Raw genomic sequence first — 13,984 nt, forward strand, 5'->3', positions numbered from 1 at the left:
GAATGAGAATCACCCAAATGCCAGATCAATAAGTGAGAGAAACGTGGGTCTTTTAATATCCAGAATTGATTTAGACATAACTCTGAGTTTTGAAATAGCTGGAGAGTTTGATTTGGAATTCTTGAATTGTTTTTCTGTTTCAAGAGGTTTCCACTAGCATGAGCATATACAGCCTTGGACTGTTTGCTATGCCATTCATGCATCTCTGGGGCTGAACTGAAGACTTCCCTTTCCCTCACTTCTCTTCCTCCAATATATTGAAACAACAAAGTAGAAGCCACTGCCATTGGTTTTGTTGTGGTGTACACTTAATCCTATACCTGTGCCATTTTGAATGAAGCAGCAGAACACTTCCTCAGACTGTGTAAACATCAGAAAGATTTCATGCGGACAAGCTGAGCCAGAAAATTTGGATTTGCATCCCAAAGATGGAACAAGCAGAAGAATATTTAGTACGTTGTTTTAGGGAACTGAAAGTTATTTGTTTCATTGTTCGTGATTCATTTTGTTTTGACCAATGATATGAAGAGACCAAACCCCAGCTGTTTGGACTTACCCACCAGATACGTATTTCATTTTATGTCCAATCTGATACTGTTACCCTAAATGCCATGTTGATTTTAGAGGCCTCTTCATTTGAATTTGCTCACCTTCATAAAAAAAAATGGAACATGTCAGAAGTTACCTGGAAACCTTTCATGCTTTCTATTTCTCTGAATTCATACTGTGACTCCTGACAATTCTGTTCCCATCTATTCTTCTAAATTTAAAACTGAAGAAAGATAAGTGTCACACTATGTATAAATACAAATTCATTTGCCATTTTTAACATTGTATTGGCACAAGTCCATCTTGTTTGCCCCTAGTTAGGAGAAATTTGCATGACTACCAAAGTGTTATTTTGTTAATTGCTGCATTTTGACTAATAGGAATGTGTACAGTTAAATTTCAGTTTCTTTTGAGCTACTGTTCTGTTACAATTTCTACTTTTTCTATTGTTGATTGCATAATGGCCAATGCTCAAAGCACACTGTCTCTCAGGGAGAAAAATTTTCAGGATTTCTGTATCTAGTAAAGTCAAACATTCTTTGAATCATATACTGAAGTATTTGAGGCATTCCAGCATCTTCAGCTGAAGAGGCTCCCACTTTCCAGTGTTTACATTCAATACAAGAAAACTGTATAGATAATTTGGCAGGACTTTGGTTACCAAGCTGATTGTTGTAGTTCTCTGTTAATATTTATGAAGAGTTCATAGTACAGCAGCACATGGGCAAGCAGATAAATGTGTGGTGGAAGCTAGCAGACCTGTTGTTCTCAGTTATGTTTGGGTTCTTTGTTTGGGTTGGGTTTTTTATTTGTTTGGATTTTGTTTTGTGAGGTTTTTCGTTTGTTTGGGATTTTCTGAGGTTTTTTTTTAAAGAGATTTTGCAGGGAGGATTGTTAGAAATATTATCAAAGTTGTACACATACTTGTGGCTAAGTGTATTGCAAGTTCCTGAATGTAGGTGTTTTTGTAGTAACTGGAACTCTACCTTGATTCGTCAAAACAGTACTCTGGTATGAATTTGAGGGTGAGAGATTAAATTTGTGAGTCATATGAGTTCTACTTAAAAGAAGCAATAATTAGGTCAACTCTGGGAGTTTGGTTTTGATTCTTAAGGGCTTCTTAGGAGTAGGGGTGAAATGGAAAATGCTGTGCATCAGGGGGTCATTAATTTGTTGAAAACTCAGACTGTTGGATTAAAAACCTACTGGGTTGCTGTAAGAATTACCTAGTGATTGGGTTAGCAGATGGAATTCTTAGCTTTCTTTGTGGATCCTCAAACATGAAGTGGTTGACAATTTCTCCTCACAGTAAGCCTATTGTGGACTCATCAGGTATTAAACCAAAGCTTTCTACGGTTACATTTATAACGGCTTGAGTTTGATACCTGCTTGCAGGTAATGTCCTGTGTTCCATATCAGCATAACTATGGAAGCCTTGCAGGAAAGGCTAAGGAAAACTCTCTAACTGGATAACCTGAACTAAAAGAGTTGGAATTTAGAGGTTAGGGGGTGGATTTTAGATAAACAAATGAGATAGTACAATAATTGAGTACAGAGTCTCAGCAGGCCTTGAAAGGAGAACAAGATTTGTACAGTATGAACCAGCTAGCTTCCAGTTTTTCAGACTCCACAGTTGGTGTTTCTTGCTTTTCTACAGTGAATACACAAAGTTGAGTTTCAAATGATTGTGTGAATTATAAGAAGCCATTTTTTCCTTCAGTTCTTGGAGGTGATTTATGTCATTCTGTTCTAATAACAAAGCTGAATTTACAAGAAACAAGCTCACTCAGTTTGCTTTAGCTAGACGAGGTTGCAGGTTTATAGTAACTATTTGCATTTTTATCTTCCTATCTGTGGACCAGTTCTTTGACTTAGAACAGCTGTAATGCAAAACTGACTTTACAGCAGTTATTGTGGAAATAATTATGAGATATTTTTAATACTTGCCAAAACTAGCAGAAACTATGTCCTTTAACCACATTATAACTGGAGAGATGATTTAGTATTGCACATCAGTGTGATAATTTAGAGCAGAATTTTTGTGAAAATGTATTTTGGTTTCTTTAGGATTTTGTATTTTATTTGGATCTGAGTGACAAAAAAATTCCAGTTCTTTGCTAACACCTCAGATCTTTTCTACTCTTTCCATTGAGAGATGTGACCAGAGTTGAACAGATTCTCCCTAGGTAGAAGTGATATTTCCAGAGACTTTTCTACTATAGTGCATAGTACTTGTGCTTGACAGAGGCTTGGCAAATTGAAAAGTTAAAAAGAAAAAAAAAAATTAATTACTGAGTATTTATTGTAGGACTTTCAATACAGGAGAATTGGGAAGGAATTTTTTGTTGAAGTCTGAAAACCTTATGCAGCTGGTGAATCTCTGCAGTGCAGCTGACAGGAAAAAGCAGAATTTTTACATACTCTGAGATCACCTTTAGAATTACTGTAAAAGTAAGCCTGTTACGGTAACCTCTGAGTAGTAACAGTAGCTTCAGTGCGGGGACATTTTGATTGTAGCTATGATGCTAAGGCTGGAGAAGGGAGTGGGACTAGAGAGGCACTTCTGTTTTCTCTGCAACACCTGTGCCTTCCTCAAAACAGGACGAATTCTTGTGCAGCTGTAAGCAGCTGATTTCCAGGCTGCTGGCCCTTCAGGGTGCTTATTGCTCATCTTATTTTTCAGCATGGAACTTGACTGAGGTCAGAACAGATTCCCTGTGTCCATAACTGTTATTTCCAAAAGCACTTCTGCTTTCTGAGTTCATATCAATCTCTGCAGCATCTGTGGTTGTTCCAGTTTCTTTGGGAAGCACCTGGCTAACACCTAGGTTAAATAATACAGGACTGTTTGCCCTTTAGGTCTGGTGGTATGTTCCATAGAGTGGCTTTTGCAGGCTAACACAATCCGCATAGGATAAGGCTGCCTGTCTTCTGTAATACAACCCTATAAACACTATAAACTGAGCACAGGGCAGCATTTTTTGAGGAACAGAACTGTAATTTGTTAATGAGCCTGAAGTGTTTTCTCGCAGAGCTTTTTGCTCATGCTAACAGAAAAACCTGTACTGTACAGCAGACTGCAATTGATTGTACCAGAGACTGACAGCTATGCAAATCTCTGTGTCAACAGCGATTTGAGACACCAGGCTGGGCATGCTGAAGAAGAGAATTCCAGTAATCTGTTCCTGCCCTTATCTCTTGGGTAGAGCCGTTTAGTTTACAGCCTGTTAAAAATATGTGACCAGTTATCTGCTAGATTTATTACTTGAGCAAGACTCCTTAGCAACAGGTTTTTCTTCATAGTGTGCCAGCTACTGGGTTTAAAAACAGTTCTTCCAAACCAAGCTGTACTGTCCTTAATTTTTTGACAAAATGTTCTTAAAACTTTGCTTATTGTCAGTGATTCGAAGTTGACGTCTGAGTCTACAGAGGATGTGAAAAAGCAAAAAAGAGGAACTTTTTTGATAAAAATGGAGAATTGTTCAGGGCCTGCTCTTTCATGTTTGTCCCAACTGGTTGTTTTTTGTTGTGACTTTTAACATGTATAAGGTTATATACATGTGTGTTTGATGTGCATTGGGAGCAGAGTGACTGGGTCTTGAGATATCTGACTGCCTCAATGCAAAGCAAAAATTCAGTTTCAGGTATCTTTGTTAGTCATACTACTTAATTTCCTTTAAGGACTTTGATGATTGATATACAGAATCTTGTTTTTGTTAAAAGAATAATAAAATAAAAATAAAGAAATCTTGTTTTTGTTTTTCCAGAACCAAAAATGATAGCTGCGGGAAAATTTTCAAGCCTTTCCAGAAACGGCCCAGTGAACCACCAGTTTTCATTAGCTTCTTCCATGGACCTGTTGACCACAAAACCTTCACCAATTGAGCATCGCTCAAACTCTTTCCAAGGCATCTCTATCCATGGCACTCTCCCCAGGAAGAAGAAGGGGACAGTTCCCTCTAGGTCTTGTGATATGTTTAGCCACATGGGTACGTTGCCTTACGCCAGAGCACGGCAGCAGCCACCTTTTGTACAGGATGTTATAGAAGAGTACCCTCCAGAAAATGGAAAGAGCAGCAAACTCCATGCCAGGTATGTTGTAAAACCTTAATTTACATATGTTAGTTGCATAGGGATTATTACATATTCTTCTAGGCCTCTAAAGGCCCAGTCATATGTATAGCTGTTTACTCTAACTGAGGTTATATAACTATAGGTTATATGTAGGTTACATAGGTTTACTACGGAAGACCTAAATAATTTTTAATGACTGTGTCTTGCCTCTGCATGTTTAAAATGTATAATATTGTGTGTACTAGTCCCATGGAGGAAAATTTTTTAAGTTACTTTAAGTTATCAGTTGCTTTGATATGAGCCTTTGCATTGTTTTAACAGAGCAATTTTATACAAGACATCATAACTGTTCAAACTTGGTTTTGATTTGTAGTCAATGCAGTATGTCTGGGGGGCTGAGGAAAAGGGGAATGGTGTTCCCTCAAATCTCAAGCTACATGTAAGCCTTCTTCATGCAAACTTAGTGGAACCCAATGTACGCTGAACTAATGACAGATTATCCCTATTTGTTATTCCTGCCTGACTTTGTGGCTAACATATGCATAACTCTTGAGAAAGACCTGTACTCTTACAGTATAGGTCTTTCTTTTTGGAACGTATTATCAGCACTGATATTTCATTTCTTCCAAAAAGTAATCAATTTTGTAAATATCCTTTTTTTTGTTTTGATACTGAGTTCTATAAAATGGGGAAAAAAGAACAGCTAACACAAGAAAAATTCAATGTACAGCAGTAGATCAGTTAAAGACATGGAAATGAGAGAATGTTTGATTGCTTGACTGATGGAGTTAAAGGATGAGAAAAGATATCCACATTATAAGTTCTGAGTTAGGATTTACAACCATTCTGTGTCCACCACTACAATTTCTTGGTTTTCAAGTCTTGAGAGTGAAGAAGAGTTCTAGTTAGGTAAGGCTGTGTGTGTAGAGTGGTTTTCTTGTGCTTTATGGGATCAAGCTTTCTTCTCACCCAAAAAGACTTTCTTCTCTATACCCCATTCATTTTAAAAGAAGAAAGGACCTGAGTAGGTTTAGTACTCCTTTGTCACTGATCTCTGAGATGTACCTGTTTACATGAACTGGCTTTTAAACATCATTTGCTTCTTTTATTTATATATTTTTAGAAAATGCCAGCAGCCTGGGGTGTTGCCGTAAAAAGAATATGGTGATACACACTAAAGTTGTATTTTGTATCCTAATTTTCAAGAGCAGTTACTAAACATGATTTTCTTGAGAGACCAAATCCTACTAATAATTTGTCTCATGAATATAACCTTGTCTTACAAAGAACACTTTGGCGCACATCCAGTTAGTGTGAAAACAGAATGCTTAAGAGGAAAATGTCAGGAAGGTCTGCCTGGTCAGAATGAAAACATAATGCTTTTGAATTAATAAAGAGATTCAAAGGATGTTGTTAGTGCAGCCTGTGAATAGAATTTGTGTCTATTGAGTCACAGCACCAAATGCTGTTCCTGTTTGATCTTTCAATTACTTTGCTAAAACACACTCTGAACGCTATGGTAACAACTTCTAACAATTGGTTTCTTTAATTTTTACAATGAATATGTTCTGCTGCATGACCTGACTGCACAGTTATGTTAGAGCAGAAGACAATACCAACTTGGCAGTCATCAAATATATCAGTTCTTGAATCTCCTTGCAATGACACTGTACTTTTCATTAGTTTACTTTAAAGGAAAATTGAGAAAGTCTGATTTTCCTGTGGTAAACAGTTTTCCATATGTGCTAAGGTATGCATTCTAATGCTAACACTCACATTGAAATTATCTGGGCCTAATAGTATAGGGGAGTCAATGTTTCCTTATTAGTGTTTATTTTAAAAAGCCCTTTTACTTCAGTGTAGAAATTTGTGAAATAGTGTAACATTACAGGAATATTCTTTCTTCAGGAGTATATCAGTCTTTCATTGCTACAATGCTGTTTACAAAAACTGAACATGTGAGTACACATTTTAATGAAACATTTTCATGATGCACTATTCAAACCAAGTGCTGTGTTTGATGCCAGTGGGCCAGAGCTAATAGTCTCTAAGGATTGCAATGTTCATATGCAAATGGATACGAGTATTTTGAACTGTGGCTCAGTTGTGTCATTATTTGATTAATTCTAACTTAAAAAACATAACTATGATAGCATTTCAGCAAGTCAAAGTGAGCAATACTCTTTTAAATATATAAATACACATCGTGTTACCTTGTGAAACAAAAAATAAGCCAAAGTGGTGAGAATAGGAAAACCATAATGAACTGTGTAATTCCCTAATGGAATTCTTCTGATTCTAATATTTTTCTGGTAATGTGGAGAAATTATATTGTCAGTTTTCAGTGCAATAAGAATGTGCTCTGTTCTTGGTTTGCAAATGTACATCTCTGCTAGTTAGTTAGTTCCAGGGGAAAAAAAAGATTTTCTTTCTTGAGGAAGCTGACACCTGATTTTTGGAATCTCTTGGGAATAATTAAATGGCCAGAGTTAGAGGAAGGTACTACCTTGGAAGGTAGTTTTATTAGCTAAAAAATAATTCACTCTTGAGCGTGAAGAACTTCACTTTTAAAAGAGAATTCTCATTTTAGCATGTAAAACTAAAGCTGCTTGTGTGTAATGTTCTTTATTATCTGACATTGATAATTAAACGTAAATAAAGCTTAATTGTAATTTCTCTTTGACCTGGTCCATGGGTTATCTTTATTTATTTAGCTCTGCCTTGTATTATGATACCTTTATTTAAAGGAAAATCATTCAAATTCTCATATTTTGCTAGAACCAGTGGCTTTTCCTTTTTGGCCTGTGTCTTGTGGCTGCCATCAGTACACCCAGAATTTCCACTGCACTTGGATGATTATGGTCCTTAGTGACTGACATTACAGTTTAGCAGACTTGTGGCATTTTCATGCTTTTTCATTCATGCAGCTAAATGTCCCTCATATAAACAGGACCTAAAAGCAATGCAGAATTATCACTACCACAGTGAGTTTAAGTGTGGTGTTACAAACAGCTTCAAAGGCCTGTTTTGACAAACTATACCATTTCAGCTGGATGTCAACAGTACTCAGGTAGTCTTGGGTTAATACAGTTGTTATCTCTTTGGGCCTGGTACTGATATAAACATACTTGCATATTATCTCATTGTAGAGATGCAAGGAATTTCTGAGATGTTGTTAAAAACCTCGGATAGAACGGAGACTTTTGCAAATGTCCCAAAGCAAAACTAGATTCCAGTTTTGATACCGTGCTCTCTGTTTCATGAGGCAGTGTGATTGCAAGAGAGCAGAGCATTTGCTTCTTCAACTGTCAGCTGACAGGTCTAGTGTTTTCTGCTCCTAAACTCATCACTGCCACATTCACCACTAAATGATGTCCTCAGGTGCCATATCCAAACATTTTTTGAACACTTTCAGGGATGGTAACTCCACCACTTCTCTGGACATTCTCTTAAAATGCTTTACTACCCTTTTGGTGGAAAAAAATCCTGATAAATGTATTCCTAATATTCTAAAGCTCCCTTGGTGCAGCTTGAGGCCATCTCCTCTTGTCCTCTTGTGCTAACAGTTGTTGCTTTATTGGTAAGCCAAACCACACACCAGGGAAAGAAAGAGAGGAGCATGAGGCATATTCTGAAGATCCTTTTCTCCAGTTGAGGTTTGAGTTGAAATTAATACTGTTGCAAGATGCAAGAATCACAGAATACCGTGAGAAAGAAATATATCTTTAATACCTCGCTGACAAACGGGTTCCAAGGTTGTTTTGTAGGGAGAGATGTAATGCAAGTGGTATGATGGGTTCAGCATTGTGTTGTCAGTGAATCAGGCTAATAAAGATGTGATCTTCACAATTGGTTAAAAAGCAGTGAAGGAGAGAAAAGATACTAATTTCTCAGTAGTGGTAACTTCTCTATTGCCTGCAAATAGCCTGTATTCCTGTTGAAATAAACAGGGTGTGTGACAAAATTAAGTGAAATTCAGTTTAATAACAGCTCCATTGTGAAATTGTTAAGAGATCAGAAATAGGATTTAGATTTCCACAAAGTTGATGCTGTTGGTGGGCAAGATGCTTTGAAAGAATTTAATGTCAATTTTAGGATGGACAATCTAGCACAGCAATAAAATCAAAGCTAGACACAAAGTTCTTAGATATAAGTTTATTAATTTTTTGTGCAGCTTGTAGAGTTTCATGCCTTTTTTAAAGCTCTTAGTGTTTCAAAAACCTTAGTGTACACTTAAGACTTTTTGGAAAAGTTACTTAACTGCTAAAAATACATGTATGATAAATTCAGTATTTGAAAGAAAGAAAAATGAGTTAATTTTGCCTTTGCCCTGTATGTGTAGTATGGGATTCTGCAGAATAGAGCTTTGGATATTCTGGGAGATACTGTGTGGTGGCACATTTGCATTTATTCACTAGCTTTCCTCTGCTGAGCCTACCCCTAGGAAGTGTTGAAGCACACCATCTGCCAGAAATGATCACTCTAAGTTTTCATGCTAATTAAAGCCTTAAAACAAAGTTGACATTAATTTACGCTGGCTGCTTCACATTATACAGGATGTTTGTGAGTAGCTGCTGGTTTAATTTCTGTTTAGTATCACTCTTTGCAGTAGCCATTTCATTTGCTTGGACTTGCAAAGGCAATTTTTTGTTCAAATTCCATTCTTACTCTATAAAGACATTTGAAAAATTGAGTCACTGATAAACAGTAGAGTCGTATTGTTCAAATTGGCTTGGAATCAAAATACTTTGTGCATTTCTCTAAATAATGTATGCTGGGTGCTTTGTTTTATCACTATTCATGAGAGGTTCTGACCTACCAGCTGGTCAGAATTTGATTTTCTTTTTTCTCTGTTTTTGAAGCTTTAGTTTTAACTGTGTATGAATTTGAAATGTAGAGTAGTAACTACAGAACTATAATTTTAATCTTTTCTTCTTTGCTTCTGCTTTAATTTTTTATTCTCAAGCCCAGTAAATTCCTGGCTATGCTGTAAGTCCTGATTGTGATTGTACTTAAAACACTATTTTTTCATTGATGTGGCTACAAACAATACATTTTTGTAGGTAGACAAGGCATAGCAGTTGTTTTTTTTACACTGCCAAGGTCTCAGGTGAGAACTGTCCATATACAGTAGTTTTTTGACATGGTTTCAAGTTAGAAAAATTCAATCTGGAAGGTGTGAGGAGCCATGGAAGAAAATATTTTTAATTGCTTGATTCTTTCACTAAGGAAATGGGCAGACCAGTTAACTCTTAATGTCTTCAACGGCTCATTGAACCTTATTGCAAAAGGTCAAAATGTAATCTTTTGATAGCCTGTAAACTAAAGTGTATTTTATAGACTGGCCCTAATTATCTACACAGAGGAGCAAAGAATACACTTATTTTCTGTAGTTCTGAAAGTATGGTGTGTGTGACTACATATTCAGTTAGACTTCAGTCTCTTGTTTTGAGTACTGGTCAGCAGACTTCTTTTTCCTCTTGTTTTTCTATGTCAGTTGTTTCAGATGAAGAGCTCTCATCTAGCACTGGACTTTGTACTGCTGTAGCAGAGAGTAGAGTAGATTAGTTTATCTGCTTGTTTAGGATGTTCTCTTCTGAATTTCTGATCTTCAAGGCTCTGCATGTTTGGCTGGATGATCCTCACATACTTGTCTCATATAACTGTCCAGGAAAAAATAAAAACATGTTCAGTTTTAACCTTGACTAGTACCACTGACATTTACAGGGTAACTCCATCAGCTAAGGAAGCTCACTGTTCTCTTCAGTGCTTGCCCTTGTCCTTGAAGGGCAGAACATTTGGAAGTTGGCAAGGTGTTAGTCTTGAAGTATAAAGCTATTAATGACTGAATTCTGGGTTCCCAAAACTTTTCCTGTTCTCTTAGTGGTATTACCACAATAGATCAGACCTGCTGAAGTCCTTGAATTGACAATTGAATTACGAAGGAAAAGAGTTGGCAAGGCTGTACTTGGTGAGGAGTACACTATTCAGGGATTTTCTTTATCCCTGTAACAATTTGAAGAGTGTTTTGCTTCTCCAGATGCTGCAAATTCTGCTCTTCTTTGGATTTGGAGAATGGGGTGGATCAGGTATTTAGACAGCATTTATTTTTTTCTGAGTAGTGATTTTGAAAACATGATTTGTGCTACTTTTTTAAATTAATACTGTGTATATTAATGATTAAGTACACTTCAAAAATTAAAAATAATTTTTAATGAAGATTTTAATATATCAAGTAAAATAAGTATTTTATATGTTTCCAGTGGGGAGTAAAGTGAGTAATACTGGGGGTTTTTTTGGTTTATAAAATGCAGTGTAGTTCTTCAAGTATGGAAATACTTGCAAGATTACCAGGAAGAGGACCAATACCATGGTTCCGTTTTAAATTATAGGATTAGGTGGGGAGGAAGTTTTATAAATGCATAAAATTTTGAAAGTGAAAACAGTTATGGTTTTGGTGTAATGCCTGAAACTACTTCTTAGTATGAGTTTTGTTTTTAAAAAACCTGAACCAAACTGTTCATGTGGTTGTATTTCTTAATTAAGAGTAACACAAGTGTGTTGAATCTGGGATTAGTGAATATCTCATTGACTTCTTCCATGCACAGGCTTTTCAAATGGAAGAATTCCTTAGATGTTGCCAATACTTCATGTTTTTTGTCACAGATTTTCCCACTCTTTCTCTTGATGTATCCTGTTCACTTGTGTACCTGCACACCTCTGCTGTCTCAGAGGTGAAGCAGAGCTACCCACTAAAGCTGGTAGTTGTTTGTGGTAGAAGGAATGCTGTGTTGGATAAGCAGAGAATAGCCAATGTTATCTGCTTATGTTCAGTATCAAATCCTCTTATCCTTTAACTCTTGGGGTTTTTTGTTTTGCCTAGCCTACCTTTTTTTTTTAGCCCCTCTGTCCATTGTTGGGTTCAGATTCTTCCGTTGCGAAGTTCTGCTTCACCCCTTTGTTCCCATTTGATGCTGACATCCTCTTTCTTTGCTTGGTGGACGTAGACCTGCAGAACCAATGCTTCAGTTCTTGATTTTTATGGGGATTTTGGAAATCTTCCCATGTGGAATCTTCAGAGAGGGAAATGAGGAAAACAGGACAAAATGTCTCAAGAAGAGAGACCATCTCTCCAGTATTAGAGATGAATTAACCACAGTCCTTCAGCTTCTGAGCAGAGGAACTGAAGTTACTTATGGGATGAACACAGTTGTATTATTGTTTGAAATTAAATGTGGGATCATGACCTTGTTGTTAATGTACAACTTGCTAGGTAAACTCGAGCCCAAATCCCTCAAAGCCCCTAGGAAAATTAGTCAGTGTTATTTCTCAAAAACTTCCTGAAAAGTTCTGCTTTTAAAGACTGTTTCTTCTTTGAGCAGAGGGCACTGTATGTGTAGTGGGAAGTTTCTTGAATTACTCCTTCCATCACACTCAAAGCCCCTTCCCTGGCTCTGCTGTTTTCTGGTCTCTTTCATAAGTGTTATGGAGTCCTCTATTCAGTTGTACCAATGCTAAATTGCTTCCTTATCCTGCCTCCTGTTCACAGGCAAGCATTTGTTTTCCTTTCTGTCCCTTTTATGCTCTAAATAGTAGTTAAATGTTAGGTAGGGGAGTGTATTCCTAATGCTTACTTGTGATATCCAGTGCAAAGAGGCATCTGATGTGACGAGCTTTTTAAAGTGGCCTAAGGGAATAGACAGGGAGGACAGTACTTCCACTGTCATCTTCAGTATTAAAGCCATGTATTATCATTCCTATGCTTCAGTCCAAATATACATTCCTGAAAGACTTATTAGCCAGGTGAAAAACATACTTTGTGAGTAAATTGTACCTAGAATTAGATGCATTTCAGATTAACTAATGGAGATTGTGATTCTACTAAACATTTCTCAATGTGTTTTTTTGAATATGCATATTTATTTTGTAAGGTTATATTGATTTTGAACACTTAGAATTTTGTGGCACTGGATTCAGGGTAACTGTGCAGCAACTAAAACACTCACTGTAAAGAGTTGCCAGCTGAAGATACAAGTCAACAAGCAACAGGACATATATAAACAGGGAATGTACTAACAGTGCCTGTTTTGGATAAGCAATAGTCTTGCTGCCCAACCACTACTTCAATAGAAAGGTCTTGGGATAGAAGATTTAAGAAGGGCTTTGAGGGACAGTTTTGGCTTTGGTAGGCCTAAATGTTAAGGAAAATAGAGGAAAAAGAATGGAGGTGCCTGGTCTGTGATTTTGAACAAGTTGTGGAGACTGGTACTGTGTGTGGTGCAGAAAAAGAAATTCTTCTGGAAAAAAACAGAAAAAATTGTGTTGGTTTTTCTGCTGCAATAGGTAAACTGGAGCAAGTTGGAGGCATGAAGGTTGAAGTGATAAAAGTAAATTGCTGAAACATTATCACTGCTGGGGCATTCTGAACAAATAGAAGTTGAGAGTTTATTTAATTCAAGGAAAAGTACATTGCATCTCTTCGTGAGTTTTAATTACTGGAGTCCCTGCTGTTCTTGTGTGCACTGCAGGTCATCACACAGTTAGTCATAGCAGTTAGCACTTCTTTCCACTGGTGTTTGAATGAGTCATGTCCATGGTGCTGTGCAGCTGTAGGCAGAAGGGTGGAATGCCCTTAGGAATGTAGCAGAAGTGCGTGTGTGAAGCAGAAGCTGCTGGGGGGTAAAATCAGTGGATCTTTTACTCTAGTTCACAATACAAATAAAATCAGTCTGTGTTACATATACTAAAACATGCCATGTCCAGCATGCTCCAACTTGTACCTTCATACTTAAGTAGTGTGTATTTAAAAAATCTACAGAGATGGAGAGATTTCAAAGACACAAACTGAAGCAGGTATGAGATCCCATCTGGTTGTTTTATAGCAGTTCTGTCAGCAGCCATGCAACAGCTTGGTACATTTTGAGGGTCTCAGGCTCCCTTTGAGCCTCTATTGTCTTTACTCAGATTTGGCATTGGCACCACTGGTGTTGGAACTACTGAGAAGATAGTTCACATGATTTCTCTTTCAATGGGGTAGAAAGGAGATGCTTTTCAAAACATCCCCAGGAAAAGTCACTTTAAAATAAAAAGACAAATATATTTTCATACATCAAATACTGGCAATGTGTCCCAATATTTTTCCCACAGGCGCAGTTATGGAAGTGTGAAGTAGCACACAGCTGACTCAGGGCCACTCAGCAGTTTCCACCACTGAAGGAGTGTTTATACGGGAGTTGAATGATAGCAAGGATTTGAGCAACTTGATAATTCTGTTGTGTCTGCACTTAAATTTTGTTAAAGTTATCACAACTAATATATAATTGTAGCTGATGGTTCTGTGAGGATGCTAAGGGCCTGGAAA

The 13,984-nt window shown here is 37.1% G+C and overlaps 1 protein-coding gene across 2 annotated transcripts in view; it reads left to right on the forward strand.

The window, feature by feature from the left end:
* Nucleotides 1-13,984, forward strand: part of BCAR3 (BCAR3 adaptor protein, NSP family member) — a 76,033-nt gene that overhangs the window by 22,278 nt on the left and 39,771 nt on the right. For both annotated transcript variants that reach the window (XM_015635820.3, XM_015635824.3), the window contains one exon: nucleotides 4,317-4,641. In XM_015635820.3, the coding sequence (XP_015491306.1) occupies nucleotides 4,317-4,641 (325 nt within the window). The remainder of the gene's footprint in view (nucleotides 1-4,316; nucleotides 4,642-13,984) is intronic.

Source organism: Parus major, chromosome 8 (genome assembly GCF_001522545.3).
Source record: "Parus major isolate Abel chromosome 8, Parus_major1.1, whole genome shotgun sequence".
Lineage (NCBI taxonomy): Eukaryota > Metazoa > Chordata > Aves > Passeriformes > Paridae > Parus > Parus major.